Below are 25,841 nucleotides of genomic sequence, written 5' to 3' on the forward strand. Positions count from 1 at the left end.
TCTGTTTGTTTTGTCTGTTTGTTTCTGTTTGTTTGTTTGTTTGTTTGTTTCTTTGTTTGTTTCTGTTTGTTTGTTTGTTTGTTTCTGTTTGTTTGTTTCTGTCTGTCTGTTTGTTTCTGTCTGTCTGTTTGTTTCTGTTTGTTTGTTTCTGTTTGTTTGTTTGTTTCTGTTTGTTTGTTTGTTTCTGTTTGTTTGTTTCTGTTTGTTTGTTTCTGTTTGTTTGTTTGTTGTTTGTTTGTTTGTTTGTTTGTTTCTGTTTGTTTGTTTGTTTTTCTGTTTGTTTGTTTCTGTTTGTTTGTTTGTTTCTGTTTGTTTGTTTGTTTCTGTTTGTTTGTTTGTTTGTTTCTGTTTGTTTGTTTCTCTGTTTGTTTGTTTCTGTTTGTTTGTTTTCTGTTTGTTTGTTTGTTTCTGTTTGTTTGTTTGTTTCTGTCTTTGTTTGTTTGTTTCTGTTTGTTTGTTTGTTTGTTTCTGTCTGTTTGTTTCTGTTTGTTTCTGTCTGTTTGTTTCTGTTTGTTTGTTTGTTTGTTTGTTTCTGTTTGTTTGTTTGTTTGTTTCTGTTTGTTTGTTTGTGTCTGTCTGTTTGTTTCTGTCTGTCTGTTTGTTTCTGTTTGTTTGTTTCTGTTTGTTTGTTTGTTTCTGTTTGTTTGTTTGTTTCTGTTTGTTTGTTTCTGTTTGTTTGTTTCTGTTTGTTTGTTTGTTTCTGTTTGTTTGTTTGTTTGTTTCTGTTTGTTTGTTTGTTTGTTTGTTTGTTTCTGTTTGTTTGTTTGTTTGTTTGTTTGTTTGTTTGTTTTGTTTGTTTGTTTGTTTGTTTGTTTGTTTGTTTCTGTTTGTTTGTTTGTTTGTTTGTTTGTTTCTGTTTGTTTGTTTGTTTCTGTTTGTTTGTTTGTTTGTTTTGTTTGTTTGTTTGTTTCTGTTTGTTTGTTTCTGTTTGTTTGTTTGTTTTTGTTTGTTTGTTTGTTTGTTTCTGTCTGTTTGTTTTTTGTTTGTTTGTTTTTTCTGTTTGTTTGTTTGTTTGTTTGTTTGTTTTGTTTGTTTGTTTGTTTCTGTTTGTTTGTTTCTGTTTGTTTGTTTGTTTGTTTGTTTGTTTGTTTGTTTGTTTCTGTCTGTTTGTTTCTTTCTGTTTGTTTCTGTTTGTTTGTTTGTTTGTTTCTGTTTGTTTGTTTGTTTGTTTCTGTCTGTTTGTTTTGTTTGTTTCTGTCTGTTTGTTTCTGTTTGTTTGTTTGTTTCTGTTTGTTTGTTTGTCTGTTTGTTTTGTTTCTGTTTGTTTGTTTCTGTTTGTTTGTTTTGTTTGTTTGTTTCTGTTTGTTTGTTTCTGTTTTCTGTTTGTTTGTTTCTGTTTGTTTGTTTGTTTCTGTTTGTTTGTTTCTGTTTGTTTGTTTGTTTGTTTTCTGTTTGTTTGTTTGTTTGTTTCTGTTTGTTTGTTTGTTTGTTTGTTTGTTTGTTTCTGTTTGTTTGTTTGTTTGTTTGTTTCTGTTTGTTTGTTTCTGTCTGTTTGTTTGTTTTGTCTGTCTGTTTGTTTCTGTCTGTCTGTTTGTTTCTGTTTGTTTGTTTTTGTTTGTTTCTGTTTGTTTGTTTTGTTTGTTTGTTTTGTTTGTTTCTGTTTGTTTCTGTCTGTTTGTTTCTGTTGTGTCCGTCTGTCCGTCCGTTTTGTCTGTTTGTTTGTCTGTTTGTTTCTGTCTGTTTGTTTGTTTACATTTACATTTAAGTTTGTTTGTTTGTTTCAGTTTGTTTATTCTGTTTGACTTTGTTTGTTGCATTCACCTTATGACATCCAGTGGTTTTTGCTGTTTGTTTGTTTTACAATAGTGCATCTAAATCTTGGGGGGTTTGTTTCTGATTTGTTTCTGTCCTAGTTTGTTTCTGTTTGTTTGTTTGTTTCTGTTTGTTTGTTTGTTTCTGTTTGTTTGTTTGTTTGTTCCTGGCGTTTGTTCTGTTTGGGAGTTTGTTCTGTTTGTTTGTTTGCCAGTTTGTTTGTTTGTTTGTTTTGACTGGGCTTTGTTTCTTTGTTTGTTCTTCCTCAGTGGTAGGTTTGTTTCTGCAGGTTTGTTTGGATCTGTCTGTTTGCCCTTGTTTGGGTGTTTGGGCCTGGTTTGTTTGGAGGTACTGTTTGTTTGTTTCTGTTTGTTTGCACCATGGTCTTGTTTGTTTGTTCAACTGGAAGCCAGTTTGAGAGCGGAGGTTTGTTTCGTTTGAGAGTTTGTTGAACACCAGACGGGCTGTTTGTTTCTGGATGAGTTGTTTGTTTGTTTAATGGCACAGGAGGGTGTTTGGAGGATCTGATGGTTTCTGTTTGTTTGTTTGCTGTTTGTTTGTTTGTTCTGTTTGTTTGTTTCTGTTTGTTTGTTTGTTTGAGTTTGTTTGTTTGTTTCTGTCTGTTTGTTTGTTTGTTTGTTTGTTTGTTTCTGTCTGTCTGTCTGTTTGTTTCTGTCTGTTTGTTTCTGTTTGTTTGTTTGTTTGTTTCTGTTTGTTTGTTTGTCTGTCTGTCTGTTTGTTTCTGTTTGTTTGTTTGTTTGTTTGTTTGTTTGTTTGTTTGTTTTGTTTGTGTTTGTTTCTGTCTGTCTGTTTGTCTGTTTGTTTGTTTGTTTGTTTCTGTTTGTTTGTTTGTTTGTTTGTTTGTTTTTTGTCTGTCTGTCTGTTTGTCTGTTTGTTTCTGTCTGTTTGTTTCTGTTTGTTTCTGTCTGTTTGTTTCTGTTTGTTTGTTTGTTTGTTTGTTTCTGTCTGTCTGTTGTTGTTTTGTCTGTCTGTTTGTTTGTTTCTGTTTGTTTGTTTGTTTGTTTCTGTCTGTCTGTTTGTCTGTCTGTTTGTTGTTTGTTTGTTTGTTTGTTTGTTTGTTTGTTTGTTTGTTTGTTTGTTTGTTTGTTTGTTTGTTTCTGTCTGTCTGTTTGTTTGTCTGTTTGTTTCTGTTTGTTTTGTTTGTTTGTTTGTTTGTTTCTGTTTGTTTGTTTTTGTTTGTTTTGTCTGTTTGTTTCTGTTTGTTTGTTTGTTTGTTTGTTTGTTTTTGTTTGTTTTGTTTCTGTCTGTTTGTTTGTTTGTTTCTGTTTGTTTGTTTGTTTGTTTGTTGTCTGTTCTGTTTGTTTTCTGTCTGTTGTTGTTTGTTGTCTGTTTGTCTGTTTGTTGTCTGTCTGTCTGTCTGTCTGTTTGTTTGTTTTTGTTTGTTTGTTTGTTTGTTTGTTTGTTTGTGTCTGTCTGTCTGTTTGTTTCTGTCTGTTTGTTTGTTTCTGTTTGTTTGTTTGTTTGTTTCTGTCTGTTTGTTTGTTTGTTTCTGTTTGTTTGTTTGTTTGTTTGTTTGTTTTTCTGTCTGTTTGTTTGTTTCTGTTTGTTTGTTTGTTTGTTTCTGTCTGTTTGTTTCTGTTTGTTTGTTTGTTTCTGTCTGTCTGTCTGTTTGTTTCTGTCTGTTTGTTTGTTTTTCTGTCTGTTTGTTTCTGTCTGTCTGTCTCTTTGTTTCTGTCTGTCTGTCTCTTTGTTTCTGTCTGTCTGTCTCTTTGTTTCTGTCTGTCTGTCTCTTTGTTTCTGTCTGTCTGTCTCTTTGTTTCTGTCCGTCCGTCCGTCCGTCCGTCCGTAATATCTGTGGTGTTGAATTAACCTGCCACCATTAGCAGTTTAAAAGGTAGGACCGACCACTTAATGGAAAAAGTTCCTCTGACCTTAAAAATGGATTAACGGCTCAATCCATTTCCCGTGTGCTGCTCCAGCCACTTGAAGCATGTAACTAACTGTACCTGCACTTCTCAAAAGGTCAAAGGTCTTTGAAATGTCTTCTGCCTTTTCCTTTCCTACACGCGTCAGGTCAGAACCAATTCAACACATCTTTCAACAGAGATACGGGGACTTTCTCGGTACAGGATGGTTTTGAATGACAACATCGTAAACATTTGGGATTTAAAAGCCAGAAGGAATCTCAGTGGATTGGCCGACTTCACTCTGTGGATCACAATAATACGATATTTTCCTAACTTGGTATGAAATGAAATATGTCAGTTGGGTATATGACAATATTTAGATGTGTTGTTTCTCTTTGAATGTCCCAAAAACACTAACTTCAGAACTAAAATAGATGGAATACTTGTTAGAATTTGATGAAGACATTCTTAGAATGGATTTTTCATTCTAAATGAAATATCAGAAGAAGTGGATTTAATCTCTGATAGTTTAGTGCAATATTTGTAATGATCCTCGTCTTAAAGAAGGATAATAGGTGATTGATTTGCCCACCTCATTATTTTCAATAATCCATTGGTTTCTGTTTTGCTCTACTAAGCAGAAATGGAGAGCTGTCAACGGATGGAAGAAGATTCCTCATCCCCCCCGGGGGAAAGAAGAGACTGTTTTCTCCCTATCAGCAGATCTGTTGACTTCTGTCCTGTTAGACATGACCTGTAGGAACCTAGACGTTTCTCCACAGACGCTGATGCTGCAGGAAATAGACATTTATCCACGGGAAGCAGAGAAAGCATCAGTGATGCTGTAGGTGAAACCCCAAGCACAAAGAAACATCGTCATGATCTAATACCACATTTATGTAATGAGAAGAAAAAATACTTCAGAAATACTTTATTCTGATTAGTTTTGAATGGCCCGTGAAAACACTACAACAAAGATAGTCAACACCAGAGAGAGACAGAGAGAGAGAGAGAGAGAGACAGAGACAGAGAGAGACAGAGAGAGAGACAGAGAGACAGACAGAGAGACAGATGATAAATTAATATGGTACCACAAAGTATCCCTGTCTGAAACTGGTCTACTCTGTAGTGTCCTGACTCCTGACATGTGGTCTAGTCTGCAGTGTCCTGACATGTGGTCTACTCTGCAGTGTCCTGACTCCTGACATGTGGTCTACTCTGTAGTGTCCTGACATGTGGTCTACTCTGTAGTGTCCTGACATGTAGTCTACTCTGTAGTGTCCTGACATGTGGTCTACTCTGTAGTGTCCTGACATGTGGTCTACTCTGTAGTGTCCTGACATGTAGTCTACTCTGCAGTGTCCTGACTCCTGACATGTGGTCTACTCTGTAGTGTCCTGACATGTGGTCTACTCTGTAGTGTCCTGACTCCTGACATGTGGTCTACTCTGTAGTGTCCTGACATGTGGTCTACTCTGTAGTGTCCTGACATGTGGTCTACTCTGTAGTGTCCTGACTCCTGACATGTGGTCTAGTCTGTAGTGTCCTGACATGTGGTCTACTCTGTAGTGTCCTGACATGTGGTCTACTCTGTAGTGTCCTGACATGTGGTCTACTCTGTAGTGTCCTGACATGTGGTCTACTCTGTAGTGTCCTGACTCCTGACATGTGGTCTACTCTGTAGTGTCCTGACTCCTGACATGTGGTCTAGTCTGTAGTGTCCTGACATGTGGTCTACTCTGTAGTGTCCTGACTCCTGACATGTGGTCTACTCTGACAGTGTCCTCTGAGTGTCCTGACATGTGGTCTACTCTGTAGTGTCCTGACATGTGGTCTACTCTGTAGTGTCCTGACTCCTGACATGTGGTCTACTCTGTAGTGTCCTGACTCCTGACATGTGGTCTACTCTGTAGTGTCCTGACTCCTGACATGTGGTCTACTCTGTAGTGTCCTGACTCCTGACATGTGGTCTACTCTGTAGTGTCCTGACTCCTGACATGTGGTCTACTCTGCAGTGTCCTGACTCCTGACATGTGGTCTACTCTGTAGTGTCCTGACTCCTGACATGTGGTCTACTCTCTGTCCTGACTCCTGACAGTGTCCTGACTCCTGACATGTGGTCTACTCTGTAGTGTCCTGACATGTGGTCTCTCTGACATGTGGTCTACTCTGCAGTGTCCTGACTCCTGACATGTGGTCTACTCTGACAGTGTCCTGACTCCTGACATGTGGTCTACTCTGTAGTGTCCTGACTCCTGACATGTGGTCTACTCTGTAGTGTCCTGACATGTGGTCTACTCTGTAGTGTCCTGACTCCTGACATGTGGTCTACTCTGCAGTGTCCTGACTCCTGACATGTGGTCTAGTCTGTAGTGTCCTGACATGTGGTCTACTCTGTAGTGTCCTGACATGTGGTCTACTCTGCAGTGTCCTGACATGTGGTCTAGTCTGTAGTGTCCTGACTCCTGACATGTGGTCTACTCTGCAGTGTCCTGACTCCTGACATGTGGTCTACTCTGTAGTGTCCTGACTCCTGACATGTGGTCTACTCTGCAGTGTCCTGACATGTGGTCTACTCTGCAGTGTCCTGACTCCTGACATGTGGTCTACTCTGTAGTGTCCTGACATGTGGTCTACTCTGTAGTGTCCTGACATGTGGTCTACTCTGTAGTGTCCTGACATGTGGTCTACTCTGTAGTGTCCTGACTCCTGACATGTGGTCTACTCTGTAGTGTCCTGACATGTGGTCTACTCTGTAGTGTCCTGACTCCTGACATGTGGTCTACTCTGTAGTGTCCTGACATGTGGTCTACTCTGTAGTGTCCTGACATGTGGTCTACTCTGTAGTGTCCTGACTCCTGACATGTGGTCTACTCTGTAGTGTCCTGACATGTGGTCTACTCTGTAGTGTCCTGACATGTGGTCTACTCTGCAGTGTCCTGACATGTGGTCTACTCTGTAGTGTCCTGACTCCTGACATGTGGTCTACTCTGTAGTGTCCTGACATGTGGTCTACTCTGTAGTGTCCTGACATGTGGTCTACTCTGTAGTGTCCTGACATGTGGTCTACTCTGCAGTGTCCTGACTCCTGACATGTGGTCTACTCTGTAGTGTCCTGACATGTGGTCTACTCTGCAGTGTCCTGACATGTGGTCTACTCTGTAGTGTCCTGACATGTGGTCTACTCTGCAGTGTCCTGACTCCTGACATGTGGTCTACTCTGTAGTGTCCTGACTCCTGACATGTGGTCGAGTCATTCCTGGAAACCTTTGCCCAGCACACTACATCCTGAATGACATCTCTCTCTGCCAAAAAGAAAAAAAGTGTTGCAGCTCTGAACAATTTAATTAACCTGCAAATCAGGCCTTTTCCCCGTCCCTGTAGTTACTAGGAGGGTATTATGGGATGTTTCCAAGAACGAATAAGCCAAGCTCTTGACGGTTTACCTGAGCCTTTCGGTTTTCATTTCTCCCTTCCTGACAGTAACAAGCCTTAAAACTAGATGAGTCATTTGCTGCTTTTGTCAATACACCGTGGTATGTTCTACTGTCTGTCTACATGACACTGAGATCATTCTCTCTGTCAGTCAGTCAGTCAGTCAGTCAGTCAGTCAGTCTCAGGAGATAGGCAGTGGCTGATTAGACCATGACTTCAGCCCAAAATGGCACCCTATGGGCCCTGGTCAAAAGAAGTGCACTACATAGGGAATAGGGTGACATTTGGGCCAAACAATGCATTTGGAAAGTGTTCAGACCCCATAATGACATCACAATACCCCATAATGACATCACAATACCCCATAATGACATCACAATACCCCATAAAGACAAAGCGAAAACAGGTTTCTTGCAAATGTATATATTACAACCCCCCCAGAAATACGTTATTTACATAGGTATTCAGACCCTTTGCTATGAGACCCAAAATTAAGCTCCAGTACATCATGTCTCCATTGATCATCCTTGGAGATGTTTCTACAACTTGGAGTCCACCTGTAGTAAAACATGATTGGACGTGATTTGGAAAGGCACACACCTGTCTATATAAAGGTCCCACAGTTGACAGTGCATGTCAGAGCAAAAACCAAGCCATGAGGTCAAAGGAATTGTCCTTAGAGCTCCAAGACAGGATTTTAACAAGGCACAGATCTGGGGAAGGGTACCAAAACATTTCTGCAGCATTGAAGGTCCCCAAGAACACAGTGGCCTCCTTCATTCCTTAATGGAAGAAGTTTGGAACCTCCAAGTCTCGTCCTAGAGCTGGTAGATGGTCACTCTGACAGAGCTCCAGAGTTCCTCTGTGGAGATGGGAGAACCTTCCAGAAGGACAACCATCTCTGCAGCCGTCCACCAATCAGGCCTTTATTGTAGAGTGGCCAGACGGGAGCTACTCCTCAGTAAAAAAGGCAGATGACAGCTCGCTTGGAGTTTGCCAAAAGACACCTAAAGACTCTCACACCATGAGAAACAAGATTCTCTGGTCTGATGAAACCAAGATTGAACTCACTGGCCTGAATGCCAAGCATCATGTCTGGAGTAAACCTGGCACCATCCCTAAAGACTGAGAAGACTAGTCAGGATGGAGGGAAAGATGAAAGGAGAAAAGTACAGAGAGATCCTTGATGAAAACCTGCTCCAGAGCGCTCAGGACCTCAGACTGGGTCGAAGGTTAACCTTCCAACAGGACAACGACCCTAAGCACACAGCCAAGACAACGCAGGAGTGGCTTCAGGGCAAGTCTCTGAATGTCCTTGAGTGGCCCAGCCAGAGCTCAGACTTGAACCCGATTGAACATCTCTGGAGAGACCTGAAAATAGCTGTGCAGCGACACTCCCCATCCAACCTGACAGAGACGAGAGGATCTTCAGAGAAGAATGAGAGAAACTCCCCAAATACAGGTGTGCCAAGCCTGTAGCTTCATAGCCAAGAAGAGTTGAGGCTGTAATCACTGCCAAAAGGTGCTACAACAAAGTACTGACTAAAGGGTCTGAATACTTAAGTAAATGTGATTTCTGTTTTTTGTGTGTTTCAAAAAATAAAAAATGATTTGCAAACATTTCTAAAAACCTGTTTTGGGTTCGTCATTATGGGGTATTGTGATGTCATTATGGGGTATTGTGTGTAGAATGATGAGGGAGAAAAACCCAATGAAGTCAATTTTAGAATAAGGCTGTAAGGTAACCATCTGTGGGAAAAGGGTCTGAATACTTTCTGACTGTTTCTCTTCTGTCTCCGAGGTCTCTGGGAGCCAAGGAGGAGGGTTGAACAGATACATTCTACAGACACAACACAGTGTCACTATCAATGTTCCGATGCTCTGCAGGACGGCTGGGTCGGCTGGGGGCATTTACATAACCCTGTCTAATCATTGCTGTTGACAAGACTCCAGGAAGAAGGACAAATGTGTGTGTGTGTGTGTGTGTGTGTGTGTGTGTGTGTGTGTGTGTGTGTGTGTGTGTGTGTGTGTGTGTGTGTGTGTGTGTGTGTGTGTGTGTGTGTGTGTGTGTGTGTGTGTGTGTGTGTGTGTGTGTGTGTGTGTGTGTTCTAGCTGCTATAGTATGCTCGTAATGAGTGTCTTTGAGCTGACAGACAGAGCTAGCCAAGTGCACTCGGTGGTAGATATTTCCCTCCTGCATGACATGCCAAGCAAGCAGCGGGCAGCAGAACATCTCTCTGACGGCAGGACAGGGGGAAGTGAATGTAGCTGAGCAGACTGTGACAGCAGGACATCTCTCTGAGGACAGGACAGGGGGAAGTGAATGTAGCTGAGCAGACTGTGACAGCAGGACATCTCTCTGAGGACAGGACAGGGGGAAGTGAATGTAGCTGAGCAGACTGTGACAGCAGGACATCTCTCTGAGGACAGGACAGGGGGAAGTGAATGTAGCTGAGCAGACTGTGACAGCAGGACATCTCTCTGAGGACAGGACAGGGGGAAGTGAATGTAGCTGAGCAGACTGTGACAGCAGGACATCTCTCTGAGGACAGGACAGGGGGAAGTGAATGTAGCTGAACAGACTGTGACAGCAGGACATCTCTCTGAGGACAGGACAGGGGGAAGTGAATGTAGCTGAGCAGACTGTGACAGCAGGACATCTCTCTGAGGACAGGACAGGGGGAAGTGAATGTAGCTGAGCAGACTGTGACAGCAGGACATCTCTCTGAGGACAGGACAGGGGGAAGTGAATGTAGCTGAGCAGACTGTGACAGCAGGACATCTCTCTGAGGGCAGGACAGGGGGAAGTGAATGTAGCTGAGCAGACTGTGACAGCAGGACATCTCTCTGAGGACAGGACAGGGGGAAGTGAATGTAGCTGAGCAGACTGTGACAGCAGGACATCTCTCTGAGGACAGGACAGGGGGAAGTGAATGTAGCTGAGCAGACTGTGACAGCAGAACATCTCTCTGAGGACAGGACAGGGGGAAGTGAATGTAGCTGAGCAGACTGTGACAGCAGGACATCTCTCTGAGGACAGGACAGGGGGAAGTGAATGTAGCTGAGCAGACTGTGACAGCAGGACATCTCTCTGAGGACAGGACAGGGGGAAGTGAATGTAGCTGAGCAGACTGTGACAGCAGGACATCTCTCTGAGGACAGGACAGGGGGAAGTGAATGTAGCTGAGCAGACTGTGACAGCAGGACATCTCTCTGAGGACAGGACAGGGGGAAGTGAATGTAGCTGAGCAGACTGTGACAGCAGGACATCTCTCTGAGGACAGGACAGGGGGAAGTGAATGTAGCTGAGCAGACTGTGACAGCAGGACATCTCTCTGAGGGCAGGACAGGGGAAGTGAATGTAGCTGAGCAGACTGTGACAGCAGGACATCTCTCTGAGGGCAGGACAGGGGGAAGTGAATGTAGCTGAGCAGACTGTGACAGCAGGACATCTCTCTGAGGGCAGGACAGGGGGAAGTGAATGTAGCTGAGCAGACTGTGACAGCAGGACATCTCTCTGAGGACAGGACAGGGGGAAGTGAATGTAGCTGAGCAGACTGTGACAGCAGGACATCTCTCTGAGGACAGGACAGGGGGAAGTGAATGTAGCTGAGCAGACTGTGACAGCAGAACATCTCTCTGAGGACAGGACAGGGGGAAGTGAATGTAGCTGAGCAGACTGTGACAGCAGGACATCTCTCTGAGGACAGGACAGGGGGAAGTGAATGTAGCTGAGCTGAGCAGACTGTGACAGCAGGACATCTCTCTGAGGACAGGACAGGGGGAAGTGAATGTAGCTGAGCTGAGCAGACTGTGACAGCAGGACATCTCTCTGAGGGCAGGACAGGGGGAAGTGAATGTAGCTGAGCAGACTGTGACAGCAGAACATCTCTCTGAGGACAGGACAGGGGGAAGTGAATGTAGCTGAGCAGACTGTGACAGCAGGACATCTCTCTGAGGACAGGACAGGGGGAAGTGAATGTAGCTGAGCAGACTGTGACAGCAGGACATCTCTCTGAGGACAGGACAGGGGGAAGTGAATGTAGCTGAGCAGACTGTGACAGCAGAACATCTCTCTGAGGGCAGGACAGGGGGAAGTGAATGTAGCTGAGCAGACTGTGACAGCAGGACATCTCTCTGAGGGCAGGACAGGGGGAAGTGAATGTAGCTGAGCAGACTGTGACAGCAGGACATCTCTCTGAGGACAGGACAGGGGGAAGTGAATGTAGCTGAGCAGACTGTGACAGCAGAACATCTCTCTGAGGACAGGACAGGGGGAAGTGAATGTAGCTGAGCTGAGCAGACTGTGACAGCAGAACCTCTCTCTGAGGGCAGGACAGGGGGAAGTGAATGTAGCTGAGCAGAATGACAGCAGGACATCTCTCTGAAGGCAGGACAGGGGGAAGTGAATGTAGCTGAGCAGAATGACAGCAGGACATCTCTCTGAAGGCAGGACAGGGGGAAGTGAATGTAGCTGAGCAGAATGACAGCAGGACATCTCTCTGAGGACAGGACAGGGGGAAGTGAATGTAGCTGAGCAGAATGACAGCAGGACATCTCTCTGAGGGCAGGACAGGGGGAAGTGAATGTAGCTGAGCAGACTGTGACAGCAGGACATCTCTCTGAGGGCAGGACAGGGGGAAGTGAATGTAGCTGAGCAGACTGTGACAGCAGGACATCTCTCTGAGGGCAGGACAGGGGGAAGTGAATGTAGCTGAGCTGACTGTGACAGCAGGACATCTCTCTGAGGGCAGGACAGGGGGAAGTGAATGTAGCTGAGCAGACTGTGACAGCAGGACATCTCTCTGAGGGCAGGACAGGGGGAAGTGAATGTAGCTGAGCTGACTGTGACAGCAGGACATCTCTCTGAGGGCAGGACAGGGGGAAGTGAATGTAGCTGAGCAGACTGTGACAGCAGGACATCTCTCTGAGGGCAGGACAGGGGGAAGTGAATGTAGCTGAGCTGACTGTGACAGCAGAACAGACAAACAGACAAGGGCAAGACAGGGAGACAGACAACAGCACTGACAGGGGGGGGGACAGACAACAGCACTGACAGGGGGGGACAGACAACAGCACTGACAGGGGGACAGACAACAGCACTGACAGGGGGACAGACAAACAGCACTGACAGGGGAGGGGGACAGACAACAGCACTGACAGGGGGGCAGACAACAGCACTGACAGGGGGACAGACAACAGCACTGACAGGGAGGGGACAGACAACAGCACTGACAGGGGGGAAGACAGACAACAGCACTGACTGACAGGGGACAGACAACAGCACTGACAGACAACAGCACTGACAGACAACAGCACTGACAGACAACAGCACTGACAGACAACAGCACTGACAGACAACAGCACTGACAGGGGGAGACAACAGCACTGACAGACAACAGCACTGACAGACAACAGCACTGACAGGGGGACAGACAACAGCACTGACAGGACAACAGCACTGACAGACAACAGCACTGACAGACACTGACAGACACAGCACTGAGGGGGGCAGACAACAGCACTGACAGGAAGACAGACAACAGCACTGACAGACAACAGCACTGACAGACAACAGCACTGACAGACAACAGCACTGACAGACAACAGCACTGACAGACAACAGCACTGACAGACAACAGCACTGACAGACAACAGCACTGACAGACAACAGCACTGACAGACAACAGCACTGACAGACAACAGCACTGACAGACAACAGCACTGACAGGAAGACAGACAACAGCACTGACAGACAACAGCACTGACAGACAACAGCACTGACAGACAACAGTGTCACTGCCCCTCAAAATGCCTGCACACACACACACACACACACGGGAGAATGCTCCCTGCCTCCACCACACTATAATAAAGCCCGATAGAGCCCTCTGCTGGCCAACAGTAGAGTGCTTTGATGTCCTGCCTGAAGAGGGATTTACAGTTCTGATATTTGAGGAAATTTACCATAATTGCTGAGATTTACCTGTTAGTCAACTCACTTCACTCAACACAGCACTGTCACTCACTGACAAACCACCACCACCACTCACCACTCAACTCACTCAAAACTCACCACTTAAACCATCACCACTACTGGCCAACAGTCTCAGTCTTTCAGTCTCAGTCTCAGGTCTAATCTCTGTCTCTGTCTCCACTGTTCTGTTCTCTCTCTCTCTCTCTCTCTCTCTCTCTCTCTCTCTCTCTCTGTCTCTGTCTCTGTCTCTGTCTCTCGCTCTCTCTCTCTCTCTCTCTCTCTACCTCTCTCTCTCTCTCTCTCTACTGTACCTGAGTGAAGGTTCAGGGGAGAGGTGGTCAGGAGAAGTTCAGAAGGCCAGCGGAGGTGTAGAAACCGGTGCAGTCGGTAGAATACCTCTGGGAAATCTGGACCGCACTCAGATCAAACTCCCCAAAATGGTACGACCCAAAGCTCTACGTTAAGAACAAGACAAGAGAGTTAGAACAATACTGTTAATCTGAGTGTTATTGTGTGTCCCAAATGACCCACTGTTCCCTATATTAGTGCACTACTTTTGACCAGAAGAAGTGCACTAGATAGTGAATAGGGAGCCATTTGAGACACACCCTAGGAAACCACTACTAATATTGGTATGTGAATCTCCTGTTTACACTTGATTTGGTTCTACATGTCCACGTTGTGAACTGGACCAGAGTTTTGATAGAGGTTCTGATCATGTTGCTTCTCAAGGGAACACATGGTACTAACAGAGACTCTCCAGGGACATTGTGTTGCTTCTCAAGGGAACACATGGTACTGACAGAGACTCTCCAGGGACATCATGTTGCTTCTCAAATGGAACCCGATTCCCTGCACTACATTTGACCAGGGCCCATAGTGATCTGGTTATAAGTAGTGCACTATATAGTGACCAGGGTCCATAGTGATCTGGTTATAAGTAGTGCACTATATAGTGACTAGGGCCCATAGGGATCTGGTTATAAGTAATGGACTATATAGTGACTAGGGCCCATAGGGATCTGGTTATAAGTTGTCCACTACAGTGCCTTGCGAAAGTATTCGGCCCCCTTGAACTTTGCGACCTTTTGCCACATTTCAGACTTCAAACATAAAGATATAAAACTGTATTTTTTTGTGAAGAATCAACAACAAGTGGGACACATGAAGTGGAACGACATTTATTGGATATTTCAAACTTTTTTAACAAATCGAAAACTGAAAAATTGGGCGTGCAAAATTATTCAGCCCCCTTAAGTTAATACTTTGTAGCGCCACCTTTTGCTGCGATTGCAGCTGTCAGTCGCTTGGGATATGTCTCTATCAGTTTTGCACATTGAGAGACTGACATTTTTTCCCCATTCCTCCTTGCAAAACAGCTCGAGCTCAGTGAGGTTGGATGGAGAGCATTTGTGAACAGCAGTTTTCAGTTCTTTCCACAGATTCTCGATTGGATATGCTTCTCGACTGGATATGTTTATTTTTGAACCATTCCATTGTAGATTTTGCTTTATGTTTTGGATCATTGTCTTGTTGGAAGACAAATCTCCGTCCCAGTCTCAGGTCTTTTGCAGACTCCATCAGGTTTTCTTCCAGAATGGTCCTGTATTTGGCTCCATCCATCTTCCCATCAATTTTAACCATCTTCCCTGTCCCTGCTAAAGAAAAGCAGGCCCAAACCATGATGCTGCCACCACCATGTTTGACAGTGGGGATGGTGTGTTCAGGGTGATGAGCTGTGTTGCTTTTACGCCAAACATAACGTTTTGCATTGTTGCCAAAAAGTTCAATTTTGGTTTCATCTGACCAGAGCATCTGGTTATAAGTAGTGGACTATATCGTGACCAGGGTCCATATGGATCTGGTTATAAGTCGTACACTATATAGTGACCAGGGCCCATAGGGATCTGTTAAAAGTAGTGCACTATATAGGGAATAGGGTACACTACTGCGCTGAAGGCTCAGTTTGTCATATCTAAACACCTCCAAGGTGAATTCAATTCTAACGTGAGTGTATGAAAGCCCTCTATAGGCTGCCATGCTGATTTATCCCAAACGCAGTGCCTTCGGAAACTATTCAGACCCCTTGAATTTTCCCACATTTTGTTACGTTACAGCCTTGTTCTGAAACGGATTAAATACAACAATTTCCTCATCAATCGACACACAACACCCCATAACACCCCATAATACCCCATAACACCCCATAATACCCCATAATACCCCATAATACCCCATAATACCCCATAACACCCCATAATACCCCATAATACCCCATAACACCCCATAACACCCCATAATACCCCACAACACCCCATAATACCCCATAAGCACCCCACAATACCCTACAATACCCCATAACACCCCACAATACCACACAACACCCCACAATACCACACAACACCCCACAATACCACACAACACCCCATAATACCCCATAATACCCCATAACACCCCACAATACCCCACAATACCCCATAATACCCCATAATACCCCACAATACCCCATAATACCCCACAATACCCCATAACACCCCATAATACCCCATAATACCCCACAATACCCCATAATACCCCATAACACCCCATAATACCCCACAATACCCCATAATACCCCATAATACCCCATAATACCCCATAATACCCCATAATACCCCACAATACCCCATAATACCCCACAATACCCCACAATACCCCATAACACCCCATAATACCCCACAATACCCCATAACACCCCATAAACCCCATAACACCCCATAATACCCCACAATACCCCATAATACCCCATAATACCCCATAACACCCCATAATACCCCATAATATCCCATAACACCCCATAATACCCCATAATACTGTTCCCCATAACACCCCATAATACCCCATAATACCCCATAACACCCCATAATACCCCATAACACCCCATAATACCCCAGGTAACCCACTGTTCCTAATACCCCTAGGCCATAATACCCCATAACACCCCATAATACCCCATAACACCCCATAATAGGCCCCCCAATACCCCATAATACCCCATAATACCCCATAACACCCCATAATACCCCATAACACCCCATAATACCCCTATAATACCCCTACCATAACACCCCATAATACCCCATAATACCCCATAATACCCCTGTTTAGGGGGCTGGACCAGGTAACCCAGTGGTTAGAGCGTTGGACTAGTAGCCGAAAGGATGCAAGTTTAAACCCCTGAGCTGACATGGTACAAATGTGTCGTTCTGCCCCTGAACAGGCAGTTAACCCACTGTTCCTAGGCCAGGTAACCCACTGTTCCTAGACCAGTTAACCCACTGTTCCTAGACCAGTTAACCCACTGTTCCTAGACCAGTTAACCCACTGTTCCTAGGCCAGGTAACCCACTGTTCCTAGACCAGGTAACCCACTGTTCCTAGGCCAGGTAACCCACTGTTCCTAGGCCAGGTAACCCACTGTTCCTAGGCCAGGTAACCCACTGTTCCTAGACCAGTTAACCCACTGTTCCTAGGCCAGGTAAACCACTGTTCCTAGACCAGTTAACCCACTGTTCCTAGACCAGTTAACCCACTGTTCCTAGACCAGTTAACCCACTGTTCCTAGGCCGTCATTGAAAATAAGAATTTGTTCTTAACTGACTTGCCTTTATTTAAAACAATTTTAATAAATTCCCAGTTCTAACAACACTCATAACATTCTAAATTCTTACGACTAATAAAATGTCATTGATCTTTTCAGTTATGGTTGGTTGGAGGGATCAAACCCAGCGTTTGTTGGGTTGGCTGGGACTTTAGGGTTGTCTGTATTTCAGGTCCAATCAACACTCTGTTCCAGTGTTTCATGGTTCTGGGGAACCAATAGGTTTGATGAGCCGATTAGTGGAATCAGGTGTGTAGCGCGAGGGCAAAAACTAATATTATATATTTATTTTTTCCTTTTATTTAATTAGGCAAGTCAGTTATGAACAAATTCGTATATACAATGACGGTCTACACCGGCCAAACCCGGACGGCGTTGGGACAAATGTGCGCCTCCCTATGGGACTCCCAATCACGGCCGGTTGTGATACAGCCTGGAATCGAACCAGGGTGTCTGTAGTGACGCCTCTAGCACTGAGATGCGGTGCCTTAGACCGCTGTGCCACTCGGGAGCCCAAAATGAACAGAACGGTCCCCATTCAAGTGAATCATTCATTTGTTCGATTCATAATATTTATATTTGTACTTAATCCTATCCGATAGGTTACATCCAGATAGATAGCTTTGGAAAAACTGGGCCCAGGACTCGAGCACTGCTCCATTCAGACAGACCGCACCAGGAATATACTATTGTAGTTCTTACATTTTACCACCAGAGGGCAGCTAATCCACATGAAACAGAGCCAGAGGTATCGTTGCATCACCGACCTGACTGGCTACCATCTTGCTGACTGAATGGGCTGTCTACCATCTTACTGACTGAATGGGCTGTCTACCATCTTGCTGACTGAATGGGCTGTCTACCATCTTACTGACTGAATGGGCTGTCTACCATCTTACTGACTGAATGGGCTGTCTACCATCTTACTGACTGAATGGGCTGTCTACCATCTTACTGACTGAATGGGCTGTCTACCATCTTACTGACTGAATGGGCTGTCTACCATCTTGCTGACTGAATGGGCTGTCTACCATCTTGCTGACTGAATGGGCTATCTACAATCTTACTGACTGAATGGGCTGTCTACCATCTTACTGACTGAATGGGCTGTCTACCATCTTACTGACTGAATGGGCTGTCTACCATCTTACTGACTGAATGGGTTATCTACAATCTTACTGACTGAATGGGCTGGCTACCATCTTACTGACTGAATGGGCTGGCTACCATCTTACTGACTGAATGAACTGTCTACCATCTTACTGACTGAACTGTCTACCAGCTTACTGAATGAACTGTCTACCAGCTTACTGAATGAACTGTCTACCATCTTACTGACTGAATGGGCTGTCTACCATCTTACTGACTGAACTGCCGACCATCTTACTGACTAAATTAACTGTCTACCATCTTACTGACTGAATGAACTGTCTACCATCTTACTGACTGAACTGCCGACCATCTTACTGACTAAATTAACTGTCTACCATCTTACTGAGTGAATGGACTGTCTACCATCTTACTGACTGAATGAACTGTCTACCATCTTACTGACTGAACTGCCGACCATCTTACTGACTAAATTAACTGTCTACCATCTTACTGACTGAATGAACTGTCTACCATCTTACTGACTGAACTGCCGACCATCTTACTGACTAAATTAACTGTCTACCATCTTACTGACTGAATGAACTGTCTACCATCTTACTGACTGAACTGCCGACCATCTTACTGACTAAATTAACTGTCTACCATCTTACTGACTGAATGAACTGTCTACCATCTTACTGACTGAACTGCCGAACATCTTACTGACTGAACTGTCTACCATCTTACCTGAATGAAACATCTTACTGACTGAACTGTCAACCATCTTACTGACTGACTGAACTGTCTACCATCTTACTGACTGAATGGGCTGTCTACCATCTTACTGACTGAATGGGCTGTCCACCATCTTACTGACTGAATGGGCTGTCCACCATCTTACTGACTGAATGGGCTGTCCACCATCTTACTGACTGAATGGGCTGTCCACCATCTTACTGACTGAATGGGCTGTCCACCATCTTACTGACTGAATGGGCTGTCTAACATCTTACTGACTGAATGGGCGGTCTACCATCTTGCTGACTGAACTGTCTACCATCTTACTGACTGAACTGTCTACCATCTTACTGACTGAATGAACTGCCTACCATCTTACTGACTGAATAAACTGCCTACCATCTTACTGACTGAATGAACTGTCTACCATCTTACTGACTGAATGAACTGTCTACCATCTTACTGACTGAATGAACTGTCTACCATCTTACTGACTGAATGAACTGTCTACCATGTAAGTCGCTCTGGATAAGAGCGTCTGCTAAATGACTTAAATGTAATGTACTGACTGAATGAACTGTCTACCATCTTACTGACTGAACTGTCTACCATCTTACTGACTGAATGAACTGCCTACCATCTTACTGACTGAATAAACTGCCTACCATCTTACTGACTGAATGAACTGTCTACCATCTTACTGACTGAACTGCCGACCATCTTACTGACTAAATTAACTGTCTACCATCTTACTGACTGAATGAACTGTCTACCATCTTACTGACTGAACTGCCGACCATCTTACTGACTAAATTAACTGTCTACCATCTTACTGACTGAACGGGCTGTCCACCATCTTGCTGACTGAACTGGCTGTCTACCATCTTACTGACTGAACTGCCGACCATCTTACTGACTAAATTAACTGTCTACCATCTTACTGACTGAATGAACTGTCTACCATCTTACTGACTGAACTGCCGACCATCTTACTGACTAAATTAACTGTCTACCATCTTACTGAGTGAATGGACTGTCTACCATCTTACTGACTGAATGAACTGTCTACCATCTTACTGACTGAACTGCCGACCATCTTACTGACTAAATTAACTGTCTACCATCTTACTGACTGAATGAACTGTCTACCATCTTACTGACTGAACTGCCGACCATCTTACTGACTAAATTAACTGTCTACCATCTTACTGACTGAACTGCCGACCATCTTACTGACTAAATTAACTGTCTACCATCTTACTGACTGAATGGGCTGTCCACCATCTTACTGACTGAACTGCCGACCATCTTACTGACTAAATTAACTGTCTACCATCTTACTGAGTGAATGGACTGTCTACCATCTTACTGACTGAATGAACTGTCTACCATCTTACTGACTGAACTGCCGACCATCTTACTGTCTACCATCTTACTGAAATTAACTGTCTACCATCTTACTGACTGAACTGCCGACCATCTTACTGACTAAACTAACTGTCTACCATCTTACTGACTGAATGAACTGTCTACCATCTTACTGACTGAACATCTTACTGACTGAACATCTTACTGACTGAACTGTCAACCATCTTACTGACTGACTGAACTGTCTACCATCTTACTGACTGAATGGGCTGTCTACCATCTTACTGACTGAATGGGCTGTCTACCATCTTACTGACTGAATGGGCTGTCCACCATCTTACTGACTGAATGGGCTGTCTAACATCTTACTGACTGAATGGGCGGTCTACCATCTTGACTGACTGAACTGTCTACCATCTTACTGACTGAATGAACTGTCTACCATCTTACTGACTGAATGAACTGTCTACCATCTTACTGACTGAATAAACTGCCTACCATCTTACTGACTGAATGAACTGTCTACCATCTTACTGACTGAATGAACTGTCTACCATCTTACTGACTGAATGAACTGTCTACCATCTTACTGACTGAATGAACTGTCTACCATCTTACTGACTGAACTGAACTGTCTACCATCTTACTGACTGAATGAACTGTCTACCATCTTACTGACTGAACTGTCTACCATCTTACTGACTGAATGAACTGCCTACCATCTTACTGACTGAATAAACTGCCTACCATCTTACTGACTGAATGAACTGTCTACCATCTTACTGACTGAATGGGCTGTCTACCATCTTACTGACTGAATGGGCTGTCCACCATCTTACTGACTGAATGGGCTGTCCACCATCTTACTGACTGAATGGGCTGTCTAACATCTTACTGACTGAATGGACTGTCTACCATCTTGCTGACTGAACTGTCTACCATCTTACTGACTGAACTGTCTACCATCTTACTGACTGAATGAACTGCCTACCATCTTACTGACTGAATAAACTGCCTACCATCTTACTGACTGAATGAACTGTCTACCATCTTACTGACTGAATGAACTGTCTACCATCTTACTGACTGAATGAACTGTCTACCATCTTACTGACTGAATGAACTGTCTACCATCTTACTGACTGAATGAACTGTCTACCATCTTACTGACTGAATGAACTGTCTACCATCCTAAATGACTTAAATGTAATGTAATGTACTGACTGAATGAACTGTCTACCATCTTACTGACTGAACTGTCTACCATCTTACTGACTGAATGAACTGCCTACCATCTTACTGACTGAATAAACTGCCTACCATCTTACTGACTGAATGAACTGTCTACCATCTTACTGACTGAATGAACTGTCTACCATCTTACTGACTGAATGAACTGTCTACCATCTTACTGACTGAATGAACTGTCTACCATCTTACTGACTGAATGAACTGTCTACCATCTTACTGACTGAATGAACTGTCTACCATCTTACTGACTGAATGAACTGTCTACCATCTTACTGACTGAATGAACTGTCTACCATCTTACTGACTGAATGAACTGTCTACCATCTTACTGACTGAATGAACTACCTACCATCTTACTGACTGAATCTGAACTACCTACCATCTTACTGACTGAACTGCCGTACCATCTTACTGACTGAACTGTCTACCATCTTACTGACTGAATGAACTGTCTACCATCTTACTGACTGAATGAACTGTCTACCATCTTACTGAATGAATGAACTGTCTACCATCTTACTGACTGAATGAACTGTCTACCATCTTACTGACTGAATGAACTACCTACCATCTTACTGACTGAATGAACTACCTACCATCTTACTGACTGAATGAACTACCTACCATCTTACTGACTGAACTGCCGACCATCTTACTGACTGACTGAACTGTCTACCATCTTACTGACTGAATGAACTGTCTACCATCTTACTGACTGAATGAACTACCTACCATCTTACTGACTGAATGAACTACCTACCATCTTACTGACTGAACTGCCGTCCATCTTACTGACTGAACTGTCTACCATCTTACTGACTGAATGAACTGTCTACCATCTTACTGAATGAATGAACTGTCTACCATCTTACTGACTGAATGAACTGTCTACCATCTTACTGACTGAATGAACTACCTACCATCTTACTGACTGAATGAACTACCTACCATCTTACTGACAATGAACTACCTACCATCTTACTGACTGAACTGTCTACCATCTTACTGACTGAATGAACTGCCGACCATTTTACTGACTGAGTGAGTGAGTCTGCTAAATCTTACTGCATTATGTAAGCCCCGGGAGGCTTTATGGGTTCCCGGAATGTTCCTTTTGCTTCTGTGAATTAGTCGTTCCACCCAAAATATTATGGGAGTAATAGTCAAGAATAAAGATAACCTGACAAAAACATACTATTGCTCAATATAGGAGAGAAATGATCTCCTATGAGACAGACCTAAAGGTTGTATTGTTCCACAGACAACAGGCAGGTAAAAAGAGACCACCAGGATGTGTATTTGTTTGGTGGTGTTTGACCTCTGACCTTTAATATGTTCCTGGCATCGAAGGCCTCCCGCTCCTTCATGTTCTGCTGCCTTCCTCCTCCGGCTTCGGCTGGAAAACACACAACGAAAGATAGGTAAACCCTGAGCACCGCGGGTAAACCCAGAGCACCGCGGGTAAACCCCGAGCACCGCGGTTAAACACCGAGCACCGCGGGTAAACCCCGAGCACCGCGGGTAAACCCAGAGCACCGCGGGTAAACCCAGAGCACCGCGGGTAAACCCAGAGCACCGCGGGTAAACCCAGAGCACCGCAGGTAAACCCTGAGCACCGCGGGTAAACCCACGAGCACACTGCGGGTAAACCCTGAGCACCGCGGGTAAACCCTGAGCACCGCGGGTAAACCCAGAGCACCGCGGGTAAACCAGGAGCACCGCGGGTAAACCAGGAGCACCAGGTAAACCACCGCGGGTAAACCAGGAGCACCGCGGGTAAACCAGGAGCACCGCGGGTAAACCAGGAGCACCGCGGGTAAACCCTGATACTGAGAGCGTTGGCGTTTCCAAAATAGATATATTTGGGTGTTTTTGGAGCCTTTGATGGTGTTTTATCTGTGCCTCTGCAACTGCACAACGAGCATGAGGAAGTCTATCGCTGGTGGGGTATATTTCCTCACAACCAAGTCAAAAAAGGTGTCTGGACACTTAGAACACGACATTTACATCCAAAATACAGATTTGGTTAACAAAAAGGTGAACTTTGAAAAAAGGTCCTTTGACCCTAATGAACAAAACACACATCTAGTGTATTAGGTGGACAACTCTATTTATAACATCTAAAAATGTGTGTTAATGAGGTTTAGTGGAGTTCAAAGTCAACCACACCGTTTATTACAACACTGTTCAAACCAGGTGAATATCCCTATGAACTGTTCTGGGAGATATGATCCTAAATTACTCTCGCTCTGAAAAACACTAAACAGATGACAGCCTTACCACCACCACCCTGATTCGTCAATGTCCCTGTCTGTTATGTAACAGCTGTGATTCTAACAACATAATGCTGACCATTCATCTGGTATGCAGCAGTGACGTAACTAAAACACCGCATTCTGAGCAATTCAGAGCTATTCTGAGCTAGTCAACAACAAGCGCAGAACCAACAGTAACCTTCCCTCCCTCCCTCCCTCGCTCTCTCTTTGGCCACAACTCTGTTTGTGTGCAACAGGGCAGAGTGTTTTCCAACAGCAGTGACAAGGGGTTTCATTCAGTTGGCCGTGGATCAAGTCCAGCCCTAGTTCTTTCACGCATGAGTTTACACAGGGCTGGCCAGCTGAAAGACTGGCCAACAACCCAGGGCTGGCCAGCTGAGAGACTGGCCAACAACCCAGGGCTGGCCAGCTGAGAGTGTGCAAGAGCACAGGACAAAGGGAGGAGTCTGTCTAAGAGCACAGGACAAAGGGAGCAGTCTGACCAAGAGCACAGGACAAAGGGAGGGGTCTGTCTAAGAGCACAGGACAAAGGGAGCAGTCTGACCAAGAGCACAGGACAAAGGGAGGAGTCTGTCCCAAGAGCACAGGACAAAGGGAGGAGTCTGTCCCAAGAGCACAGGACAAAGGGAGGAGTCTGTCTAAGAGCACAGGACAAAGGGAGGGGTCTGTCTAAGAGCACAGGACAAAGGGAGGAGTCTGTCTAAGAGCACAGGACAAAGGGAGGAGTCTGTCTAAGAGCACAGGACAAAGGGAGGAGTCTGTCTAAGAGCACAGGACAAAGGGAGGAGTCTGTAAGAGCACAGGACAAAGAGCACAGGACAAAGGGAGGAGTCTGTCTAAGAGCACAGGACAAAGGGAGGGGTCTGTCTAAGAGCACAGGACAAAGGGAGGAGTCTGTCTAAGAGCACAGGACAAAGGGAGGAGTCTGTCTAAGAGCACAGGACAAAGGGAGGAGTCTGTCTAAGAGCACAGGACAAAGGGAGGAGTCTGTCTAAGAGCACAGGACAAAGGGAGGAGTCTGTCTAAGAGCACAGGACAAAGGGAGGAGTCTGTCTAAGAGCACAGGACAAAGGGAGGGGTATGTCTAAGAGCACAGGACAAAGGGAGGGGTATGTCTAAGAGCACAGGACAAAGGGAGGAGTCTGTCTAAGAGCACAGGACAAAGGGAGGAGTCTGTCTAAGAGCACAGGACAAAGGGAGGAGTCTGTCTAAGAGCACAGGACAAAGGGAGGAGTCTGTCTAAGAGCACAGGACAAAGGGAGGGTCTGTCTAAGAGCACAGGACAAAGGGAGGGGTCTGTCTAAGAGCACAGGACAAAGCACAGGAGGAGGGGTCTGAGAGCACAGGACAAAGGGAGGAGTCTGTCTAAGAGCACAGGACAAAGGGAGGAGTCTGTCTAAGAGCACAGGACAAAGGGAGGAGTCTGTCTAAGAGCACAGGACAAAGGGAGGAGTCTGTCTAAGAGCACAGGACAAAGGGAGGAGTCTGTCCAAGAGCACAGGACAAAGGGAGGGGTCTGTCTAAGAGCGTCCAATAAAACTCTGTTTACTACTTCAGGAACAGGGACTGGGGCGCTCCTCTTCTCAGTTCACTGCAGCCAGCGACTGCAACGAGCTGCAACAAACACTCAAACTGGACAGTTTTATCTCTTCATTCAAAGACTCAATCATGGACACTCTTACTGACAGTTGTGGCTGCTTTGTGTGATGTATTGTTGTCTCTACCCTCCTGCCCTTTGTGCTGTTGTCTGTGCCCAATAATGTTTGTACCATGTTTTGTGCTGCTACCATGTTGTTGTCATGTGTTGCTTAATCCCAGGCCCCCGTCCTCGCAGGAGGCCTTTTGCCTTTTGGTAGGCCGTCATTGGAAATAAGAATTTGTTCTTAACTGGCTTGCCTAGTTAAATAAAGGTTAAATAAAATACATTTAAAAACATTTTAAATCTAGGGGTTGTTATTGTTGTTATGGTTGTTGCTACATCCGTGTTGTTGACATGGGGTGGTGTGTTCAGGTGTCAGTTTGTTTCACTAATGTGATTATGCTGTGACTCCGTGTCCATCTTTATGCTGACTGACTGTGTCCAGTGACTGACTTAATGTCCATCTTTATGCTGACTGACTGTGTCCAGTGACTGACTTAATGTCCATCTTCATGCTGACTGACTGTGTCCAGTGACTGACTTAATGTCCATCTTTATGCTGACTGACTAATGTCCAGTGACTGACTTAATGTCCATCTTTATGCTGACTGACTGTGTCCAGTGACTGACTTAATGTCCATCTTTATGCTGTGACTCCGTGTCCAGTGACTGACTTAATGTCCATCTTTATGCTGTGACTCTGTGTCCAGTGACTGACTTAATGTCCATCTTTATGCTGTGACTCCGTGTCCATCTTTATGCTGACTGACTGTGTCCAGTGACTGACTTAATGTCCATCTTTATGC

General features: G+C 44.6%; 1 protein-coding gene across 2 annotated transcripts in view; it reads right to left on the reverse strand.

Annotated features, from left to right (window-relative positions):
• The window catches only part of ascc1 (activating signal cointegrator 1 complex subunit 1), a 43,642-nt gene that overhangs the window by 8,651 nt on the left and 9,150 nt on the right, over positions 1-25,841 (reverse strand). Inside the window, exons 8-9 of one of the 2 annotated variants that reach the window (XM_052510101.1) lie at positions 22,446-22,510; positions 13,344-13,487 (exon numbers count right to left, since the gene is read on the reverse strand). In XM_052510101.1, the coding sequence (XP_052366061.1) occupies positions 13,371-13,487; positions 22,446-22,510 (182 nt within the window). In that variant the 3' untranslated portion in view covers positions 13,344-13,370. Of the gene's footprint in view, positions 1-13,343; positions 13,488-22,445; positions 22,517-25,841 lie in introns of both variants that reach the window. The other variant, XM_052510100.1, reaches the window with a different exon arrangement.

The sequence above is a fragment of the Oncorhynchus keta genome, unplaced genomic scaffold, assembly GCF_023373465.1.
Source record: "Oncorhynchus keta strain PuntledgeMale-10-30-2019 unplaced genomic scaffold, Oket_V2 Un_contig_5334_pilon_pilon, whole genome shotgun sequence".
Classification (NCBI taxonomy): Eukaryota; Metazoa; Chordata; class Actinopteri; order Salmoniformes; family Salmonidae; genus Oncorhynchus; species Oncorhynchus keta.